The following is a 24,840-nucleotide window of genomic DNA, read 5'->3' on the forward strand; positions in this document are numbered from 1 at the left end:
AGCATACCATTATCAAGACAGCAGCAGCTGAATAAATCTTCAAATTGTATATGCTTGGAAAACACAATCTAGGTTTCTCTAACTTCAGCACAACTTGCATGTTTTATTGGAGGGGGTTGTGGGGGGGAAGAGGGACAGGGCATGAGAAGGATAATACAGCATTTTAAAAAATGCACCTTGATCAGAAATCTTAGTCTTAGCAAAATGTATACTTTCAACAAAAAAGTGTGCTTACCTCCAAAAAGAATGAAGAATTACAAGTCATGTATAAAAGGGATAACTGCATATAAATATCTACTATACAATGAAAATGAAAACAAAATGATAATTTAACTAGAGATTATTTTTTTTTAAAGATCAAGTAGTATCTAGTGCAGTCTGTACTGTTTACATTTATAACCACAAGGACACCAGCACATACATGGGTGCATACACATTCTTAGACTGACAAAAATTTAAAGCCTACAAAGTTAATTGGGGAGAAATTTAATATTACTTTAGAGCACTAAAACACACAAAGTGAATCCAATAAAGATCCTTGTATTGATTCAATATTAAGTATTAATTGCATGACCATCATAGCACCTCTCTACATTATCACACAATCACCAGAATCATAAACTGCTTTTTAAAAATAAAAAAGGGTACAGTCCAATATTTATATCTTGCACACTGTTACTAGAAACTAGGTGCATTGTAGTACAGTGCTGCGAAAATGGAAGCCTACTGATTTGACAAAAATGCCAAGTCATGTTTTAGACAATTTCAGTCAAATTGGCAATACTGTTGAAGCAAATACTCAACACAGCGGGAAATAAATGACGGGAAAAAAAAGCATTCTATAAACCAAATAAACATCCAATATTTCCTGTCCCTTTAAGGATATAAGGTCACTTTAGCATTGGAACAGATAAATGTTCGCCTATGATGATCTTGCTACCTACTACACAATATCCGACGTCCTCTGCCATGAATATAGTTTAAAGAAAGCCATAGCTACAAAAAGGCATCTATTGTAATACCTAGAACTTCCTTTATCGCAATCATTATTGAATTCACTAGTTTTCAACAGTGAAAAAGGGAAGATGGCCTCATGTTTCCTTTTCAATAGTATGTTGAGGATCAAGTGGCTTTCAAGCAGCATGGTGAGTTTTGAGATTTTGTGCAGTTTAGATCATTCGGTTCCGTTTATGGGTTGGTGAGTCTGTAATGACATCGCCACACTGGGCAGAGGTACGCTTTCTAGTTCCACCATTGTCCAAGTGGAGTGCCATTTCTTCCGATATGAAAGTGTTCAAATCAACATCATGAAGTCCATTTCTCCTACGACTAGCATTAGAACCACCGCTAACATGAGTAGGAGAGCCTGGGGTACTTGAGCGGACGCTTATACTAGCCATTGCACCACTGAGACCTGTAAAAAAAAGGAGAAAGAAAATATTTAAACCCTCATTACCTTGTTAACAGTTACAAAACAAAATTCAGTTATCAATTGAATACAGTTTTGACCCTTACTTCACCTCATCATTGCAAGTTTACAAGGACTCCTACTTATTTATACCACTAAAAATAAATTTAAAAGAAAAGTCAGGGTACTGGGTTCACATCAGATGGGCCCCAACTGTTTCCATAAGTTCTGCCTTTTCCAGTTGGCTTAGACCACCACCATCCCACGACTAGAGAGACACCTCCTTAGAAGCATAATCACCAGTGCTGCTGGTTGGTGAGTAAAACCTATTGTAAAAGAAACATTCTAGATCCAAGTGTGCCATCAATTCTGAAACAGAAGCTATGCACTGGGACCCTAAGCAGCATTAGGCAGCTAACAAGTTTTACTGCACAATAGACATTTTAGCATGAACCTATGCTTTCTTCTGCCCCCCCCCCCAAAAAAAAAAAATTAAAAAAAAAAAATATATATATATATATAAGTTGGGCATGACATATGTAGGCAGAGGAATGGCTGTGACAGCTAATGCACAGGCCATTATTGCATACTAGTTGTCAATAGTGCAAAAGGAAGAGTAAGTGCAGCTGCATTACTGCTAGTCCATTAGTACAGCTGCTACAATCATAGGAGCATTACGATGGTCACTTTGGATCCCAGTACAGTACTGTATAGGGCAGCAAAAGGTGGGTGGCTCAGCTGCCATCTAGGTCCCAGGAGACAGTAAATATCAAAGGTGAGGGATATCACTGCAGCAATAGCACTTTTTTCTCAAACCCATACCACTAGCCGATAGGAGTATCCATGCTATGCTGCCACTGAATTTAACAGTGCCTACTGTACAGCAGTATCTACCCTGTGTGGTAAATGCAGGGCAGAAGCTGGACACACCATCAGCATCTACTACAAAAGCTTTGCACTTACTGCACCTTTATATTTGCTGTTAACATGTGGTTATGGTCAAAACAACATTTACCCCACCATGTACTTGCAAGGAAAAGATCTACATACATACCCTCCCCCTTAAGGGTAACTTCCAAGGCCCTTAACAGCAAGGAAGGAAAGGTAAAGCTGCAAGTCAAAATAGTATCTGCAGTACTTCAAAAAGAAAAGTAAAATGGGCAGAATATATGGTTCCTCCCTGAACTCTCAGGCCTTGAGCGTGAACTCTCAGGCCTTGAGCATGCGCACATGCTCAAGGCCCAGCACAGGAGGCAGATCTTCAGGCCCCGGCACCAGCACAGGACATGCTGGTGCCGGTGCGGAGGCTACATCAAAGTATGAAGAGGGTTCGGGTGGGTTGGGGGGACCTCAGGTCACGGCGGGGGGGAGGGTGCCAGTTCGCGGGGGGGGGGGGGCGCTCGCAAATCGAGGCGCGCTCGGTTTACGAGGCACCAAGTTTGCAAATGTTTTGCTCGTCTTGCAAAACACTCGCAAACCGGTGCACTCGTAAACCGAGGTACCACTGTAGTTCTAGTTTATCCCTCCACTTTTGAATCTTTCTAAACTATACACTATTCTTTATAGTAGAATAGTAAAATGAAAAGCAATGTGATTGGGGGTAAACAGGCCTATCAGGAGGAGCCAAAGACAATAGAAACATGACAGCAGATAAAGGTCAAATGGCCCATCTAGTCTGCCCATCCACAGTAACCATCATCTCTTTCTCTCTCCGAGAGATCCCATGTACCTCTTGAATTCAGACAGAGTCTCTGTTTCCGCCACCTCTTCCGGGAGATTGCTACATGCATCTACCACCCTTTCTATAAAAAAGTATTTCCTCAGATTACTCTGGAGCCTATCAGCTCTTAACTTCATCCTATGCCCTCTCATTGCAGAGTTTCCTTTCAAATGAAAGACTCAACTCATGCACATTTATATTGCGTAGGTATTTAAATGACTATCGTATCTCCCCTCTCCCACCTTTCCTCCAAAGTATACAAATTGAGATCTTTAAGTCTGTCCCCATACACCTTATCATGAAGGCCACACACCATTTTAGTAGCCTTCCTCTGGACCAACTGAATCCTTTTTATATCTTTTTGAAGATGAGGCCTCCAGAATTGTACACAATATTCTAAATGAGGTCTCACCAGAGTCTTATTCAGAGGCACTGATGCAGAAACCCACAGAGAATGACATGGTGACAGAATTTATCACCATCCCTGTCCCCGCAGATAACCACGGAAAACTATCCCGTGTCATTCTGTAGTGTCTATCTCAACCTCAGTCCTTCTACACCAGCATTCTTCAATGCAAGGTTTGAGGGTCAGTGGTTGTGCCCATTCATACTCTGATTCTACCCTCTCTCCTTAAAGATTGATATAGGGATGGTTTCATATGGTTATCCACGGAGACGGAGACACATTCTGTCTGTCATTATTGCTAAAAGAAACGAGCAACACAATGTAACTTTACTGGTACAGATATTTGCAGTGAAACTACTGTCAAAGCCATATACAGTAATTTCATATATAGTCTCCATATTTTTCTGACTTGCTTCATAGAATCCCTTGCATCCAGCATCCAACATCCCAATCAGGGATGTGACATCAGTAGGTAAAAATGTACCAACTCCAGCTTCAAAATAATAACAAACATAATGGCAGATGGAAGGATAATGAACCACCCAGTCTGCCTATCCATCCAAAGCAGCTACTGCCCATCCAGTCTGCCTATCCATCCAAAGCAGCTACTATCTCCTCCTTTTCTCGATATCTGAAGTGCCTATCCCATGCTTTCTTGAATTCAGTATCTCCATCACCTCTAATGGGAAATTACTCAATGCATCTACCACCCTTTCTGTAAAAAGTGTTTCCTTAGATTACTCCTGAGCCCATCTCTTAACTTCATTCTATGCCCTCATTCCACAGCTTCCTTTCAAATGAGATTCACCTTATGTGCATTTATGCCACATAGGTATTTAAACATATCTATCAGATCTCCCCTCTCCTCCCACCTTTCCTCCAAAGTATACATATTGAGATCTTTAAGTCTATCTCCATTTTAGTAGCCTTCCTATGGACAGACTCCATCCTGTTTAAATCTTTTTAAAGGTGCAGTCTCCAGAATTGTACACAATATTCGTAATGAGGCCTCACCAGAGTCTTAAACAGGGGCATCAATACCTCCTTTTTCCTACTGGCCATACCTACCCCTATGCACCTTAGTATCCTTCTAGCTTTTGCAGTCACTTTTTCAACCATTTGGAGAACCATGGTAAATAATGCACACTGCACCTTAGTAAATAGATTCCCTACAATTGATATATTAAATTTTGGTCTAGGTGTCGTCAATAGAAGGGATTGGATGATTTCCCTATGAGGAAAGGCTAAAGCGGTTACAACTCTTCATCTTGAAGAAGAGACTTCTCAGGAGAGATATGATGGAGGTCTATAAAATACTGAGTAGAAAAGATATATGTGAATCACTTGTTCACTCTTTCCATGAGACATGTGATGAAGCTACTAAGTAGTAGATTTAAAACAAACTGGAGAAAATATTTCATTATTCAACATGTAATTAAATGCTGAAATTTGTTGCCGGAGAATGTGGTGAATTAAGTTAGCTTAGCACAGTTTAAAAAAAGGTTTGGATAATTTCCTAAAAGTCCATAGACCATTATTAAGATAGCATGGGGAAATCTACTGCTTATTCTTAGGATAAGCAGCATAAATCTGTTTTTCTCCTTGGGATCTTGCCAGATATTTATGACCTGGGTTGGTCACTGTTGGAAAAAGGATACTGGGCTCGTTAGGACCTTCAGTCTGTCTCAGTATGGCAACTCTTATGTTCTGCTTCAAACAATCACCTGACTTGGTCCACATTTTAGCTAATATTGGGCTGCTTCAGAGGTATAACACTAAAAACAATCAAAATAGTATAAACAGACAATATAAAAATTTTCAATACATTACATTAAAAGTGAGCAGGATCCAGGAACAACATGTGTACTAACAAAGTTAAGACCACCAGCTATAAACTACAAACCTAAATCTTGCAAATCATCATCATAAATGATCAAACAGCAAAACAAGCAAATAGCCTTTTAAAACATTTATACCATACTCTGCCAATTAAGCTACAAAATAAACTCAGTAATATACCTTTAAAAGGACAAACAAAAGTTACCATGCTCAAAAATGCTATTTGCCTTGAATATACAGTAGTTTGTGATAAAGCTGCTACAAAGCACTAGTAGTTTTTGTAACTGCTCCTTTGGAATCTGGAGTTTAATGGTTGTAAGTTATGTCTGAAGAATGGATATTCTGTTTTAGAGCATGAGCATGGGATAGGAAATAGATATAAGATTTTATAGGGGGGGTTAAGAGAATGTTCTCAAATAGACACCCATCCTTTTTTTCACGAGCACATTAGGAAGGAAAAATTATGTTCTTACCTGTTAATTTTCTTTCCCTTAGACGCAGCAGATGAATCCAGAGACCAATGGGATAGCTCACATCTACCAGCATGCGGAGATAGAGAAACTGATTAACAGGTGGTCCTATTGGCTGGCACTCCTCCTGTTTATCTAGTATAGCTCCTTGCCCAAGCATCCGTAACCATCAATAGGCATAGCATGTAAAAAACTTCTTTCCATTAACAAATCTCAAAATGCAATAATACAGAAAACAACCTGCCATAATAACAAACTGCGAAAGTTGCAAAAGAAAAAACTGAGAGACAATATCCAGAAAGGGTGGGGCTCTGGATTCATCTGCTGCATCTAAGGGAAAGAAAATTAACAGGTAAGAACATAATTTTTCCTTCCCTAGCAACAGCAGCAGATGAATCCAGAGACCAATGGGATGTAGCAAAGCAATCCTCAATCTGGGTGGGAAGCAAACGCCGCCTCCGCAACAACCGAAACACAAAACACCCCTACCACATGCGCCCCCACATCCAAGCAGAAATGCGGAGAAAAAGCACTCTCGGAAGACCAATTAGCCGCGAGACAAATCTCCTCCAAGGAAAAAAACCTCTGGGCCGAGCCCAAGAAGTAGCCATCGCTCCGGCGGAATGGTCATGAAGTTCTTTCGCCACCCGCTTCCCTGCCAGCAAGCAAGCATAAAGAATGTCCTCCTGGACCCATTGAGCGATGGAGGCTTCGGACGCCGCCATACGTTTGAGGCGTCCCTTGAGGAATACAAAAAGGAGATATAAACAACTAAAAGTCGTTAGAAACCGAGCTCGCGGAGAACGCTACGTACGTATCAAAAAATGCAGTGAATAAAAGCACTGCTCCAATTTCTCCTCCCAGGAAGAAGGAAGGAAAAGCGAGCATGACATAAAAGAAAGGATGACACCCCCCTAGAAAGAAATAGTGGTACCATCCGAACTGATATCCCATATTTCAGAAATCAGAAATAGGAATCCCCGTTGCACAAGGCCTGCAACATAGAAAACTGCAGAGCTGAAGCCATGGCCACAAGAAACCCCATGTTCAACGGCACAGCCCTTTAGAGTCCCAAAAGACAAGGATGAAATGAAGCCTTCGGTAAACTTAGAAGAAGTACGTGAAGATTGTACTTTCTAAGAGGCGTATGAATATACCACACTCTGTTTAGGAACTGAACTACATGAAGCTGAGAAGTAAGCGAAGAGCAATATACCTAGCCCTTGTAACAAGCCAAGAATGGCACCAGAAGCTGAAGGGAATTGAACGCTAAGCCCTCGGCAATACACTTGTGCCAAAAAGGAACTCTGGAGTGGTTCAAACGTTAAGAAGTACCCAAGAAAGGAAAAACCTCCAAAAGGAAGCAGAAGCCACAGGAGAAGACATCCGTAGCACCTGGATAAGAGAAGAAACAACCTGCTTCGCATAACCCTTACACGTCAGCCAAGATTTTTCAAAAAACTAGGTCGTAATACTAAAGTAGTACAAATATCCATGTTGATCGGACCCTAGGCGAGCAAAGCCAGAGATACCAGGAAACTTCTTAGTCCGGCTGTCGAAAGACTCATCAAATCCGCATAGTAAGGATGGCGCCGCCAATCCAGAGATTCTACAAATACTGTGCCCGGAAAGCGAGCTCGAGATGTCAAATCCAAGCCATCATCAGCCAGCGGAAAACACTGAAAAAGAGAAGGCAGAGGCGAGAAAGGAGCCATGCAGCTACCCCCTCTAACTCCCACTCCCTGGGCCCACCGAAGAAGCTAAGAAGCTTAGAATTGAGAGACGAGACCATGAGGTCTAGGTCAAGGAGATCTCACGTTCATAAAAGGAGCTAGAACGCCTGAGCCACAAATCTCAATATCCAGGATGCAGAAGATTACACTATTACTAACAAGCACACTTTCCAGAGCGTACACAGCGCTGTACACTAACATACAAGAAATGGGCCATGCTCAGATTTCGCCGAGAGAAAGTCTATCCAAACTCTTATCCTGATCCATAAAAGGATCTGCCAACAGAAGACGAAGATGAGAGTCCACCCATTGAAGCAGACCAACTTCACCTGCCAACTGAGTACAACACCTACTGCCCAAGCTGTAGAGAAATACCCCCATCCTAATACTGACCAAAAGGACCCTCAGCGGCAATCCGGAAGAATGATCTGAAGCTCCAGAAAGGTAGCCTGACCCTGCTCAAGAGTATACTCCCTTTTCTAACTTACCCTTTCCACCTAATCCATTTCAACTTATCTTTACACTATCTTCTTTCTTCATCTTGATTCAACACGATTTCGAATTTGTGGCATCTGTTCCTTCATCTTCTACTTCAAATACAATGTCCTCCATTCCAGTCATCCTGGGCCGCCGACTTCCCGAATCTTTAGGTTACAAAACTAAATCCACTAATCAACCCAGACATTACATTTCGATCCCAACACTTCCCACCCCCAATCTTCACCCCAATCAAGCCTACTCTTCTTTTTCACTTAAATCTGGTTTATTAAATGTACGTTCTATAAAAAATAAACATCATTTAGTTCATGACACCATTACCCAACATAATCTACAAATTTTATGTCTTACAGAAATATGGTTAACTCAGGGAGAGGAAGCCTATCTTACTCAAGCCTGTCCACCTAACTATAAAACCACATTTCTACCCCGCCCAAACAAAAAAGGGGGCGGTCTTGCTATTATATATCATTCCTCTATCCCCTTACAGGTAAATACCTCTAATTCTTTTTCTCAGGCTCCTATCGAATCACTTCATTTCTCTATTAAATCTTCCTCCACCCTTAATAATTCTCTGAACTTTCTTCTCATCTATCTACCTCCACCAATAACTAAAACCTCTCTCCTATCCCTTATTTCCACTATATCTGACTTCAATATTACCTATCCTGACTCTATAATCTTAGGAGATTTCAATATCTATTTTAATCTCCCTAAACATTATAATACTCTAGAACTATTAACTTCAATAACTGATTTATCACTATCACCTCTCATTCACTCACCCACTCATTCTGCTGGAAACACTCTAGATATGATCTTCTGTCCAACTAATTCGGTTCATCTTTTCCATAATTTCTATTACATTTCTATACCATGGTCCGATCATTCTTTGATCACTTGGCAATTTGATTATCCTATTCACTCAAATTACTCTCAACAATTAAGTAATTCCCCTTCCACACGCAATTTAAATAATATAACTCTTCCCGCTATTCAATCTTCATTCGATCTAAATATCAATGATTTTTCTTCTCTTTCTATTTCAGATCAATTTTCTAATTGGGAAATGTCTACAAAATCCCTATTAGACTTACTTGCGCCCAAACTATCTATACTAAATAAACCAACTCACAATTCTCCCTTCAAAAAAAAAAGCCAACCCTGGTTTAATGATAATTTGATCCTTCTTCGTCGACAGGTCCGTTCTGCCGAAAACAAATGGCGCAAAACTCATCATAACAATCATCTTCTATCTTTCAGAGAAAAAGCCCTTTATTATAAAATAACTATTCAGCAGACAAAAAAAGATTATTATTCCAAACTTATTTCTTCAACCCGAAATACATCCACACTCTTTCGCATAGCGCAGTCTCTATCAAAATATTCAAAAAAAAAACTCTCCCCTCCCGAATCAACTTTACCATCAGCCGATCAACTTTCCAATTTTTTTGACTCCAAAGTCAAAACAATTAGAACAAATCTAGGACCTTCTCTACCTACGTTCTCATCCCCAACTAACGATAATCTTACTTCTCTATCTTTTAGTACTTTTTCCAATTTCAAAGTCCCTTCATTAACTCATCTTCACACTATTCTTCAAACTATTAACTCCCCTAACAATATTATGGAATGCATTCCCCCACTATTGCTTAAAAAACATTTTTCTTTCTTTGGTCCCTTTCTACGAGAAATGATTTCCAAATCTTTCTCGGAATGCCTTGTTCCTATCGCATGGAAAACATCTTTAGTTTTTCCAAAACTCAAACAATATAATACAGATCCCTCCCTCCCTAACAACTACCGTCCTATTGCTAACTTACCATTAATTACTAAACTTACTGAAAAAATTATTCATTCCCAACTATCAGAATTTTTTGATCAAACTCATGCCCTACATCCATATCAAACCGGTTTTCGCACCTCTCATTCTACTGAACTATCACTACTTGGTCTTACTACAACCATACAATACTTTCATGATCACTTAAAATCCGTTATATTAATTTCTCTCGATTTATCAGCAGCCTTCGATACCATAGATCATTCCCTACTCTTGGCTAGACTTTCGGATTGTAATATCACAGGTCATGCTCTCCAATGGTTTATATCCTACTTTCACGACCGAAACTTTATAGTTTCTTCAAATAATCAAACTTCTTCTTCGGTAACTCAAACGTTTGGAGTACCCCAAGGTTCAATTCTGTCTCCTTTACTTTTTAACATCTTCTTATCCCCTCTTCTCTCTCTAGCCCAATCAATAGGATTTTCAATTTTCGCCTACGCAGACGATATACAGCTGCTCTATCCAATCAATACATCAAATCCTTCAGATATTATAGATCTAAATATCAAATTAGATATTCTAAGTGATTGGCTCCTTTCCAACAAACTCTCACTCAATATTGAAAAATCCTGTGGTCTTTTTCTCCCGATTAAAACTTCAGAATCACTACCAGGAACTATCTACATTAAATCTATCCCATTACTTATGAAAAATCATATAAAATTATTAGGTGTCATTTTTGACAGTACGCTTTCTTATCATGACCACATAAGTTCTGTCGTTAAAACCTGCTTCTTCAAATTACGTATCATCCGCTCTCTCAGTACTATTCTAAATACAGATTCAATTAACATTCTAATCCACTCATTAGTCATCTCACATTTAGACTATTGTAATTCCCTTCTTAATGGTCTGCCTCAAAAAGAAATTCGACGCTTACAACTCATACAACACACAGCAATCAAATTAATAAATAAAAAAGGCAAATTCGAACATGTCACTCCTCTCCTTAAGGAGGCTCATTGGCTCCCGATCACTCACCGTATAACTTATAAAATTATTCTCCTCTCTTTCAAAATTAAAAAAACTCTCACCTACCTTCATTTCTTGATAAATTATTAATACCCCAAAGTTCACCTCGTTCTTTAAGATCTACTGATCAAAAACTTCTCTATATACCATCCTTAAAAGAATCCTATTACACTAGAAAAACTAATTTCGCAATAACAGCACCCACCTTATGGAACTCTCTCCCTCAATATCTTCGCGATGAACTACAACTACCAAAATTTAAGGTCAATCTCAAAACTTTCCTTTTTCAAGATGCGTACGATAAATCCTAATCATAAAACAATAATATATTTTTATTTTTTTTTTATTTTAGAGCAGTCCACCTTCTTTTTTATTATACCCCCACCCCTTATGTGTCGTCCCCTTTTCCCTCTATATCCTTTTTTCCTTCTACAATTATGTAACTTTTTCCCACCTCCCCATTTTTCCTCACTTTCTAGTTTGTCTGTAAATGTCATACGTGTTCATTCTAAATACTCTTTTACACTCTTTTTATTTCTCTCTATTCTATATTAAATTCTTTTTTAATTTTTAATTATTATATAATTGTAAACCGGTCAGATATTCATTTTATGATCGGGTTATTAAAAACTAATAAACTTGGAAACTTGGAAACTAGAAGAATGAACAAGCACTGAGTCGCCTCTGAAGACCAGAATCCTGGAGCTGAGGATGGAAGCCACCGAGCCCCCCAACCCGACAGCCCGGGATGGTCGGTGGTCATGAGCTAGTCCAGCAAAGACCGAGGCATGCCTTGAAAAGAGAAATCGCACTGAGCCACCAAATCATACAGAGCGATGCAGGAGGAGCATACCAAATAATTGGAGCCCTGAGATACCGGGAACCACCGGAACAAAAGCGACTGCTGTAGCGTAAGAAGGGGAAAGCAAGCCGAAGTTCCCAGTGGAGTCAGCAATATGGATCCCAGAAACTGTACAGAATCCCATACTCTTGGTCATGGTAAGCAAAGAAGAATACCAATCTGAGAACGAGACCCCACGCCCCAGTCTCCGGAAAGAAACACATGTCTCTCCTATATGAATAAAAACATTACCCCGATATACCTATAAATAGTACAGGAGAAAAGAGCGCTGTGCAAATTCGAAGATGCACGTGTAAAGAACTGAGGAAAAGATACCACCCTTTTCGTGTCAGTCAAATGGCCCGACTGGAAATCATCCGAATCAAGCAGGCAGTCAAGAAGAAATTAGATGAATTGCCTGGTAGCGCCAAAACGGTACCACCGCCCACATCACCTAAAATGTTTGTGAAGCCTTGGGTAGACGAAATGGCATGTGCCAAAACCGAAAGCGCTGCTCCAAGAGAGGCAGGCAAACCAAGTGCCGATTCAGAGTCCATAGAGAAAATGTAAATATACTCCCAGGTTGTCTGCAGAAATGTGTAACCCCGAGAAACTAATTCAGCAGAATGGGATCCAGTCTGCCCAATGCCCCCGTCTCGGGCACCATGCAGTAAGTGGAACAACGTCCCTTAGTTCCCGAAGAACTACAAGAACTGTCCTGAGGATCAGTAACACTGAAAAGGGAAACACAAAACATAGAGACTCCAAGAACGAACTGGAAAACCTGAGGAGAATGCAAAGATGCAAGCATCCTGAAAAATCTACACCGCTCTCTGACCTGACATTATAGTGCCTTCTCCCTCATGAGAAAGCCTGAAGAGTCATTGGAAGAAGTCAAGATCCCCTCAGAATGAAGTGCAGAAGGTCAGGGAATGGCAGGATGAGACTGTAGGATCTGCAAGAAGATTCTCCTAGGAAAAATCAAGTTTCACAATGTAAAGAGGAATATACTGGAACCATGAAAACAGTACTAACCCCATGCAACATGAGCGAAATACGTATTAAAGTGAATACGTACTAGACTCAATCAAGATGCTGCATCTACCGCCCCGTGGAAAACAACAACATCCTTACAGGTATCAGACAAAGCTCACATCGTTAATGAGAGCTTCAGGATGAGGCTAACAGCCACATAGTGCGTGATCCTCCGTGGGTTTGATAGAATAGGTAACTGGCTCCTGGTTAAAAGGAGCTGTATAGCCCTTTCTGTCTGGTCGGGGGGCCCGTCTAGCATGTGCCATGAGAAAATGGTGACAGGAGAAACCAGCGTGATAAGCATGGAAATCTGAAGTCCAGGCCCCCTCAGAAATAGAGAAAGAGAGTCCTGGCCGCAGGAATATGCGCAGTGTCATTAGGCCCATAGAGACAGTCCGAACTTGGAAACTGTACTACCTTTAGGCATAAATATCCTGTGCCACTACTAGACACATGCAGCTCAGCACAGAGGCCCAAATAAGGACAGTTACCAATAGACAAAGGCTCAATCTGCAGGGACCCCAAGAGAGACAATGAGATACCTGTGTGAAATACAGAGTCTCTCTGGTAAACCCCCTGAGTTCTAACCCCAGAGTCCGATTAAACAAGCAGCTTCCTTCAAGGGAGTACAGCAGGAACACAGACATAGACATATAAAGCTGCCCAAGCTTGTCCCAAAGCTGGTGAAACACATACAACTTGTCTGAACCGGAAAGGAGAGAAGCCCCGGCATATCCTGATCAAAGTCAGCTGGAAACAAACTACCGGAACGCTGCAGCTCTCCCGCCATCGCCGGAGACCCATGCGCACGCCTGATTCTCGCTGACACGTGGCCGCTGCATCAATGCTCCTAGAAACATAGTCGGATTCGAGCCTCGCAAAATTTACCCTGCCGCGGCTTGCATAGAAAGAAAATCAGACTCAGGGAATAACCAGAAGAACGGCCCACAGCGCCGGAAAAAACCTGTCCCATCTCATGCTGCTATAAACCGGCACCTGCACAATCAGCTGCACATGGCCGTGACAAACACTGATGAAAGAGAGCCTCAGAATAAACAGGACTACTGCTGCACTGAAACCCAACAATGAGAACAAGTACGAGCATGAAATCGCATCACTACTGCTGTGCTGTAACCAACAAGGAAACCAAGCGCGTGCATGCAAAGGGCGGGAAGTCCCAGCTCCCTCCACGGATTTCTAGTCATAAAACTTAGCCTCAATAAAATATCCATACCTTAAATGTACGATGACCGAACCCACAGTACTAAGACTCCCAAACAGAACTTGAAGTTCAAACAACCGTAAAAGCCAGACATACTCACAAGCTAGTTGTTAAGGCCAGTTGAAGTCAGTTTGCAGCAAAAGCATGGCAGAATGTAACAACTGTGGTCTCTTTTTTTTTTTTTTACAGAGAAGGGAAAGAAGAAAAAAATTGAGATCCAGTCAGACCCTCTAGCAATGGAGGGAGGGTGAGGCAGGGACAAGGGGGGGCCCAAGTGTAACCTCTAAAGCCAGCACCGTTCAGCCGGACACCCCTGTCTCACTGAAGAGAAAATCTCAACAGGTGAAATAGCATTGCCAGCTCACTGAAGAGAAACCTCAACAGGAGAACCAGAATGGCAGTCTCACTGAAGAGAAAACCTCAACAGGAGAAACAGAATGGCAGTCTCACTGAAGAGAAAACCTCAACAGGAGAAACAGAATGGCAGTCTCACTGAAGAGAAACCTCAACAGGAGAAAATAAAGTTCCAGCCACAGCCAGAATTCAGGAGCTAGTTGAATAGCGATCTTTTCCTGCTGGGAGATAGAGAATACTAGATAAACAGGAGGAGTGCCAGCCAATAGGACTACCTGTTAATCAGTTTCTCTATCTCCGCCTGCTGGTAGATGTGAGCTATCCCATTGGTCTCTGGATTCATCTGCTGCTGTTGCTAGGGAAGTGTTAGATAAAACTTCCCATCATACACAGCTTGTTCATCGTTTGTATTGAGAACATTGTGTCCATGATGCTGTTAGCACTGTTAAGTTCTATTGTCAAGTTTTAAATGATTAGGGTTTTTTTTGAGTTGACAGCATAATATGAGGAACCATTTCTTTCTTGTTTAGACTTATTAAATATGGTCTATGTTGAATGTCACTATAGGTATTAGCAATTTGTATATAACTTTTATAGATTTCACATATATGGTCATAAAGGGTCACTAAGCGCTGGTAAGGCCTGTGTCATTTAAAGGTATATTCTTAATTTTCAAATGTAGAATATATTACAACTAGTAGAGCATAGTATGAAGCATGATTTTTAGAGGCAGGCTTTATTGAATATAGTCTCATCTGTTGCAAATACTAGCAGTTCTTGTAAGTGCCCATTTGGTTTTAAGTAATGTTTTGAGGAATTGAGATATTTTAATATTATTTTATTTTGCTTTTTAAGAGTATTGCCAAGCATTTTTGTACATTTTAGTTGGCATCACAAATCTGTTAACCTGACCACTTCTGGGTATGTTTTTTATTATTTTGTAGAATTTGCCCCATAGTGTTAAAATGACACAAACTCAGGCCTAATTTAAATTAAGAAACACCATTTAAAACGTCAAAAATAAAAATGCCTACAAAATTTAAAAATAAAAAAATTGGAGCCAGAATCGCACCTCCTAACACCAATGTGGACAAGGCAAACACCAGAAGTGGCATTAGGCAGCCTATAGTGCCTAAGGAGGTGCGATTCACGACAAAGATAGGTGCAGAAATGAAGGCCTAGAAAACGCTGGCCTACATTCCTGGCACACCTTTCCCATGTGATTGACATGCAATTGCCGGCCGCTGATATCGGCACTATATAGAGAATCCCAGCCTATATGTCTAAATATTTGACTGATGATTAGCACACACGGCACACTCCTTTATGTCCTTTGAGGCCTGATTTTACAGTTATTGTTCACAAAAGCCATAAGTTTTAATGTAATAATGCACTAAAGACTTGTCCTCATGTTTTGTTATTTTTGATTTCTGATTGGTTGTGTGTTTTTGTGTTTGTAATTGGTGGTCTTATCTTTGTTAGTGCACAATGTTATTCCTGAATCCCATACACTTAAGTTTGTGTTATGCATTGAAAAATTTTATATTGTATTTATATTTTGATTTAGTATTATATCCCTGAAGCAGCCCAAGAGTGGGCAAAAAAAATCATGGACCATGTCATACGATTGTTTTGAAGCAGTCCATCTGGGATCTGTTTCTTTTGAATATCCACAATGAATAAAGAGATTCGCATACAATAGGGGTAGTATATGTAAATCAGTTTCATGCATTCATTGTGGACATCCTGAAAAGCTGACTAGCAAAGGGGTACTCTGAGATCGACTTAGGAACACTTTTAGAACACTAGGAAAAAAAGGAGCACTCTTACCAGTTAAAATACACTACATCGGGGTGCACTCGGGTGTCCCGCAGTAGTTTTCAGATCTGCATGCACTTCCCATTAGCAATGGGAGCATATTTTGGATGGACAGTAAGCATGCCAAATGTTAGTCAGCACAGCTGCATTGCCACAAACTAACCAATTAATGCATGATTAGCATACGAGTCCTTACCCTCTAGAAAATGGGTATTAAGGGCTCCCAGGCCAATGGTCAAGTTAATTGAGAAATTAGCACATGGCAATTGAAGTAAAGGAAAATACAGCCAATTTACAGCTGTGCTAAAGTGGCCTCAGCGCATAGGAGACCCATATAAAATACAGGACACTAGCACAACTTAGTTAAAAGGGCCCTTGTTTTTCACAACTTTAATTACATTTAAGCTGCACTTTAAACCAGGGACCATAAACACCAGACCTTGAATGTCAAACAGATCTTATCAGACTCTCTTAATTAACTGATAATCATCATAAGATTAGCCATACTGGGTCAGACCAATGATCCATCTTGCCTAGTATCCTGTTTCTACAGTGGCCAATACAGGTCACAAGTATCTGGCAAAAACCCAATGAACAAAATATAAGAACCAGAATCCATTCTCTCTGCTTAGACTAATGTTTCCTAAAATATGGATTGACTTATGATTAATTGCTGTAAGAAAATGAATATAGGATAAGCATCATCTATCAGCTCCAACTGTATTAACTTTTCTAAGGAGTTGTAGTTTTGAGTACATTTTAACAAATCACTATATATCTTCACAAAAAAATTTAAAAAATAAATTAAAAAAGCACCCCAGACACACACACTTTTGGCACAAAGATTAACATTCCTGAAATACCCAAGTTTTAAATTTTTTTGTGGATTTTATACTACTAGCACAGAAGGGTAGCTGATTTGGAAGAACAGGCCAGAGAATTGACAGTTCTCACAACTGGGTATACAGTATTGCTTTGCTTTTATCTGGGTTTCTCATTTGAAATTTAACATTTGTTTTTAAAAACAAAGATTAAAAATGTTAAAGTAGCAAAAATGTTAATGGCAACATTTTTTCCATGACAGCAGGCAAAACATCTGATCCTACATGAAATGGTGCCATAAGGTAAACATGTTATTTCCTAGAGATGAAAATTCCACATTAAGCCACATGGCTTATAGTGCTGCCCAATTCGAATTGATTCACTATGCAAAAAACCAAAAATTGGGACTCACCGATTCAGTGACCCCCCTCCCCCCAGTGAGACCCGACACACCTCAGGCCTCCTACAGTAGCAGCTGTGGCTAATCAGCAGAGAAAATGCTCTCAATGGGTTGCTCATGGCCTGCCCCACCGGGCCTTCCTTCTGCCACGTCATTGCAGCACAGGGAAGCCCTGGCGGGGCAGGCTGCAAACAGCCTGTTCATAGTGCTGCCTCTTCAAGTCCAGCCATTGCAACTGTTGCTGCTTTGGGAGGCATGTCAAGTCTCACGGTGGGAGGGCCGATGGAAAGTTGCACAGGGGGATGGGTGGGAAGAGAGGAAAGCTGCCGCACATGGGAGGAGAGAGGAAGAATTGTTGGGGTGGAGGATAGGAAGGGAGAAATGAAACAAAGGTAGAAAGGAGCGAGGGAGAAATCCTGCATGTGATGGGAGGAAGACATGCATGGAGAAGAGGGAGAAATGTTGGACATAGGGTGGAGGGCAGGAAGAGATGGTTAATGGGAAGAGAGAAGAAAAAAAAAAAGTGTTGCACATGATAATGGAGGGGAGGAAAGGAAAGATGCTGCATGGAGGGAAATATAGAGGTTTGACCCAGGGCATAAGGCAGGGAGAGAGAGACAGATATGGGAAAAACAAATGTTGGATACGGTTGTAGAAAAAAAAAATAGAAAATGATTTTTCTGTGATTGTCAGATTTTTTCTGTGATCTCAGATTTGACATGTGTATCCTGCCAAAGCTGGTGTTAGACAGCAAGCATGAACTAGGACCTAACAGAGGAAAAGTTATTTAGTTTATGCCACATTAGGACTAGAGAGGGCAAAGGGGAGTGGGATGGGTGAAAAGACTACAAAATAAACCCGCTAGGACGTTTGGAAAAAAAACACAAAAACCAACAACCCAAAAACAAGCCTGATTGAGCAGGAAAAGCAAAATGAATTTAAAAAAAAAATTCAATAGGCCAAATCGAGTTTTCCCTGTATTAGGAGTACTATTATGCATACACTATTTTTGAACAACTACATTAGCATAAAATAAACGATGGGCCTCAATGCAATGAGCATCTATAACCAAACTAAACAGATTATATACCAAGTAGTGTAGCTGAGAATGCATGACTATTCATTTTGCATAATTTTTCTACTTATGCAAAAGACCCAGGTAGAAAAATTGCATCTTGACTTTATGCACTAACAGTTAATGACCTGCTTTGCATCAAGCAGCTCACCGATTTGAATCAAAATTCTGCACAAGAAAAATTATATCCAAACTTTTATTGCCTGCTAAGACAACAGTTTGCAATTTAAAATACATTTTATACTACTTGACCAGTTGATCCAAGTGGTTTACAAAGAATGAGCACCATCTGTTAACACAAAATAATGTATATCTTCACAAGCAGGCACCACTTTGTGATTTTAGTGCATGAAATGCCATTTCTACAGTTTCAAGATTTTGCATATCATCCTCTAGACCAGTGGTTCCCAAACCTGTCCTGGGAGACCCCCAGCCAGTCAGGTTTTCAAGATATCCCTAATGAATATGCATGAGAGAGATTTGCATACCTGTCACTTCCATCATATGCAAATCTCTCTCATGCATATTCATTAGGGATATCTTGAAAACCTGACTGGCTGGGGGTCCCACAGGACAGGTTTGGGAACCACTGCTCTAGACCTAGGTATAGCTCCTACTTACTTGTCTCTATGCTTTGAACGATACAAACCTAATAGAATTACTCAAGGGCAATATTTATTTGTTTTCCCGACTATCAAGCCTTGATGCTATAACAGATTTTTCAATAGATTGCTCCATTTTCAGGCAGGTAAATTGAATCAATGTAAGTACTATTATTTCTCAAGCCCACTCATATATGTCTTTTAGGAAATTATTGAAAACTGATTTATTCGATAAATTTGTAAACTGATGTTCCAGAATATTGACTGGCAAACTGCATATCGATCTTATAGCTAGAACATTCTTGTGGATTTCTATAGTATTTTAGTAAATCATATTTTATTCATTTATTGTATAATTTTAGTACTATTTAGAGTATTATATTTTTATTTAATCGATTGTATAATTCTTAGCAATGTATGTGAACTGCCTAGAACTTGTGGTAGGGCGGTATATAAAAATAAAATTATTATTAGAATACACAAATAAGGTACAGCAATACATACATACTGTATATATATGTTTTTAGGACAAAAGCCCACCTTTGTCAGGACAGCAGAAGTGAAAGGTGACCATTTGGTCTTACCTGCAATCTAATTTCCTCAATTCCTATTGGACCAGTCCAGACTAATGGATAATGTCATCCTACCGTGAGATGAAGGCAGAGAAGCTGAACTCTGTGATATCACCAGTACAGTATAAGGATTGGTACAGTCCAGAACTTGTCAAATGCCAAAGAAAAAAAAAAATCAGCATACACTCAAATTCCTTAGAAGAACCCTCTTCAGATTAGGAAGACTCAAAGTGAGATACTTAACACCTTAAGACAGCAATTCCCAAACATTTTAATATGGTGGAACATCTAAAATATTTCTTACATAAAAGGAATCCTTAATTTATGTAAAATGTTCATACAAACAGATTCTATAATCTCTATCTCTATAGAGAAGATGCGGTATATAAGTTTAAGGTTTAGTTTAATTTCTTAAGGAACCCCTGAAGAGAATTTGAAAAACCTAGTTTGGGAATCACTGCTTTAACAACTCAAAGGGCATAGAGACCATGAAAAAGTCCTAAGAATCACGGTCTTGCTAATGAGATCAAGGACTGGTCTAGAGGAATCAAATAAGACCAAAACTACACCTTTTTTCATCCTGCTAAGAGAGTTCAGACTAACAGGATGTATGTACAAAGCTTTACCCCTCAACGTAGAAGGGAAACAAAGTCTTTTGCAATACAGTTCTGCCAAAGGCACCATCACTTCTGACCTATTTATCAGTCTTATAAAACCTCACAAAGAATCCAGCGATGACCAATTTTCCAACCTGCAAGTATTGTCTGTCATGACCACCTGTGTATACACCCAAGTGGTCACCAGCTCTTGCTGAATAAGCTTGCAGTCTGACCAAAAGCTCTCTCAAGCTGAGGATATGAGCTACTTCTATCACCATTTAACTCCAGTGACGCAGTGGTTAAAGCTACAGCCTCAGGACCCTGAGGATGTAGGTTCAAACCCACGCTGCTTCTTGTGACCCTGGGTAAGTCACTTAATCCCCCCACTGCCCCAGGTACATTAGATAGATTTGTGAGCCCACTGGGAGACAGGGAAAAATGCTTGAGTACCTGATAAATTCATGTAAACCATTCTGAGTTCCCTTGGGAGAACAGTATAAAAAAACTGCATACATACAATAAATAAAATAAGTGTGCTACAGAGGATTTTGAGGCTGCCTCCGTTACACAGCTCATAAAACAAAATGAGTTGATCGGACTTCTGGAAAGTTTGTCGCTTCCAAACAGCTCAAGACTAGGCGCATGACCAACTTGTGTAGCATTTTCTCAAACACCACAGGAAGCAAGACCACTTGACTAACATGAAAAGTTACCTTGGGAAATAGTCGGCTATAAAAGTATCAAGGGTATATATATATATATATATATATATATATATATATATATATATATATATATATATATATATATATATATGAGAGCACCTACAACTCAAGACTCAAACATAGCTAATAGAAAAATTGCCTTCAAATGAAAGGATCTTTCAGAAATGTCTGTGTTAATGGCTTTAAAAAAAAAAGTGGGGGGGTGATTAGCCAAGGTACAAAGGATCAAGTCAAGATCACACTGCAAAACTCTTCCTTGCAGCAACAAATATGACTAACTGAATACATGAAATGCTCAACATTTGCTTATGTTACCAAATGGGAAAAACAAGAGCTCTCACCTCAACTAAGGGAATAGAGAGCCAAAACCTGAGCAAGTCTGCAGAATTGAGGGCAGTTCTAAAATGTTTTAGATTTTTGATACCATCTTCCAGTGGTACCACTAGTTTACATACAGGTACTCTTGTTTCTAGTGGGCACAAAATCTAAATTTTGTTCCATGGAGATTCTCTGAACACCAGTGCTGAGAGACCTACCACATACAAACATACACTAAGATACAAAACTCCTACAGCAAAGTCCCAGTGGCTGATGCCAAATAACTTTGGTACCTCAACCAGTCTCTCAAGAGCCAAATCATAAGACAAAAGAAACCCTGATCTTCCACCACTTATGGCCCTTAGAAACAGACCTAGGAGGTTTTCCAACAAAGGAATCAGAACCATGCATGTACCACAGTGGGGCCCAGTCCAGAGGCACTATGATCAGTAGATCAGGTGTTTTGCTGTCTTTCAAAGATGCCTGAGATATTCCAGTTCCTCCAATAGAATAAGCTCATCCTTAGTGTACTTAACAACCCAACCTGTTCTCCAACAGGAGACTTACATCGAGAGTTGCTGCCTACATCTGCCATTGCCACTGAAGAAGCTCAAATTAGCCGTCTAAATACAAATGACTTTAAAATTCCCTGCTTGCAAAAACATGGCAGCATTATTAAAAAAGCCTTAAAAGATAATCCTCAGGGTTGTCCCTAGACCAAAGGGCAGTACTCCAAATTGGAAATGCAGAAATGTAGAATATGAAAGTAGGTCTCTGCAAGTTCCAGTGATAGAAGAAACCTCTCTAGCTTGACAAATTATCATCGTTAGTGTCTGTATATGAAAATATAGGGCTCTAAGGGAGAAACTAACCCTTTCAAGTCCAGAATGAGACAGAGATACTCTTTTTCTTGGGAACTACAAAGACATATGGAATAATGGTCTCTCTCCTAGTCTTGCTACAGTATGAACTCTTTCCCCAAAATGAAGCAAGCAATGCAACATGCTCTCTACTGTTTTTGCCTCGAAAGGAACTGAAAGATGCCATAACACTTCTGGAGCAGGTTCTGACAACTTTAGGGAGTACCCTTACTAAACAACCTCTGACACCAAAACCCACTGGCTTGAATGATAAGTCTATTCCTGATAGACCAGCAACTGACACCAAAACCCACTGGCTTGAATGATAAAAGTCTATTCCTGATAGACCAGCAAAGACTAACACCAAGAGTCCTCTAGAGGTGTAGTAGAAAAGCAAGCGTCAATCTAAACCTTCTAATCCCCTAGAAGGGCAACCTATTCTGACATCAGTCCTCTTTTGAACAGTCTCCCAAAAGAGGTGGTGGAAACAGACAGCACAGTTACTTACCGTAACAGGTGTTATCCAGGGACAGCAGGCAGATATTCTCTACATATGGGTGATGTCACCGACAGAGCCCTCTAGCGGACGTTTTTGTAAGCAGACTGGCTTGAAGACCTTCAAGTTTGCAAATGTACTACGCATGCGCAAGTGCCCCTCCCGTCTGACTCAGGGCATGCGTCTCCTCAGCATGTCCTCAGTTCAGATAGCAAGCAAAGAAGCCAACCTCGGCGAGGTGGGTGGGTTGCGAGAATATCTGCCTGTTGTCCCTGGATAACACCTGTTACGGTAAGTAATTGTGCTTTATCCCAGGACAAGCAGGCAGCATATTCGCTACATGTGGGTGACCTCCAAGCTCACGAGATAGGGAAGGTGGGAGAGATGGAAACTAGGAGAATAGATGTTGCAAAACGGACTGGCCAAAATGGCTGTCACACCTGGAGAAAGCATCCAGACAGTAATGAGAGGTGAAGGTATGAACCGAGGACCAAGTGGCAACCTTGCAGATATCCTCCACTGGGGTCGACCGGAGGAAAGCAACAGACATCGCCATCGACATCGCCATCTGACCTTGTGCCCCGTAACTCGACCCGGCAGGGAGAGACCAGCCTGAGCTTAACAGAAGGAGATACAAGCGGCCAACCAGTTAGAAATGGTCCACTTTGAAACAGGGCGCCCCAAACGATTGGGGTCAAAAGAGATGAAAAGCTGGGGAGCAGACCTATGAGGAGCAGTGCACTTCAAGTAAAAGGCCAGCGCACGCTTGCAGTCAAGAGTATGCAAAGCCACTTCTCCAGGGCTTCGGAAAAAAACACTGGAAGAATCACGGACTGGTTAATATGAAAGTCCAAAACAACCTTAGGCAAGAATTTAGGATGTGTACGGAGAACCACCTTATCATGATGGAAAATAGTGAAAGGCAGGTCCGACACCAAAGCCTGGAGCTCACTGACCCTGCGAGCAGAAGTGAGCACAATGAGAAACACAACTTTCCAAGTGAGATACTTCAAGTGAGCCCGAGCAAGCGGCTCAAACGGAGGCTTCATCAAAAGAGAAAGAACCACGTTAAGGTCCCAAACCACCGGAGGAGGTTAAGGGGAGGACGAATGTGGAAAAGACCTTTCACAAATCGGGAAACCACAGGATGAATAGAGAGAGATTTCCCGACAATCGGCTGATGAAAAGCAGCAATGGCACTGAGGTAGACTTGAATAGATGTGAATTTGAGACCAGCCCCAGACAAGTGAAACAGGTAATCCAGCATAGAAGACAAGGAGGCAGAGTGCGGCTCCTGACGCTGTGTAGCACACCAAGACGAAAAACGGGTCCACTTTTGATGGTAACATTGACGAGTGGACTCCTTCCGAGACGCCTCGAGAACATCCAGGACCGACTGAGACAACTGGAAAGAGGCCATCAAGTCTCAAGGAACCAAGCTGTTAAGTGAAGAGACTGCAGGTTGGGATGAAGTAGAGACCCCTGACTCTGCGAAAGCAGAGAAGGAAAAACAGGCAGAAGTAGCTCCCTGACACAGAGTTGCAGCAGAAGGGAGAACCACGGTTGTCTGGACCACTGAGGAGCAATCAGAATCATGGTGGCGTGATTGGACTTGAGCATGACGAGAGTCTTCAAGATCAGAGGGAACGCATACAGAAAAAGGTTTGTCCAGTCCAGAAGGAAGGCATCTGCCTCGCTCAGGTGCGGGGTGTAGACCCTGGAGCAGAAGCGAGGCAACTTGTGATTGAGGGGGGGACGCAAACAGATTGACATCCGGAGTCCCCACTGAGCGAACACCTGCTGCAGAGTCAATGAATGGAGAGACCATTTGTGAGGCTGCAGAAGGCGGCTCAACTTGTCCGCCAGACAGTTCTGGTGGCCCTGAATGTAGACCGCCCTGAGAAAGATGTTGCAGCGGATCGCCCAATCCCAGAGCCGCATCACCTCCTGGCATAGGGAGAGAGATCGCGTGCCCCCCTGTTTGTTGATATAATACATGGCGACCTGGTTGTCCATGCGGACCAGCACAACACTGTCGCAAAGAAGATGACAGAAAGCCTTCAGAGCGTTGAACACCACTGAGCTCCAGCAGATTGATGCGACATAGACGGTCCGCACTGGACCAAAGTCCCTGGGTTCGAAGACCATCCAGATGTGCCCCCTAAGCATAGGCCGATGAGTCCGTCGTGAAAATCCTCTGCGCATAAGG

General features: G+C 41.1%; 1 protein-coding gene across 1 annotated transcript in view; it reads right to left on the minus strand.

Moving 5' to 3' along the window:
- Nucleotides 1-277: 277 nt before the first annotated feature.
- Nucleotides 278-24,840, minus strand: part of C11H16orf72 (chromosome 11 C16orf72 homolog) — a 68,311-nt gene continuing 43,748 nt past the window's right edge. Inside the window, exon 4 of the mRNA XM_033963190.1 lies at nt 278-1,414. Coding sequence (XP_033819081.1) covers nt 1,170-1,414 — 245 coding nt within the window. The 3' untranslated portion in view covers nt 278-1,169. The remainder of the gene's footprint in view (nt 1,415-24,840) is intronic.

Source organism: Geotrypetes seraphini, chromosome 11 (assembly GCF_902459505.1).
Source record: "Geotrypetes seraphini chromosome 11, aGeoSer1.1, whole genome shotgun sequence".
Lineage (NCBI taxonomy): Eukaryota > Metazoa > Chordata > Amphibia > Gymnophiona > Dermophiidae > Geotrypetes > Geotrypetes seraphini.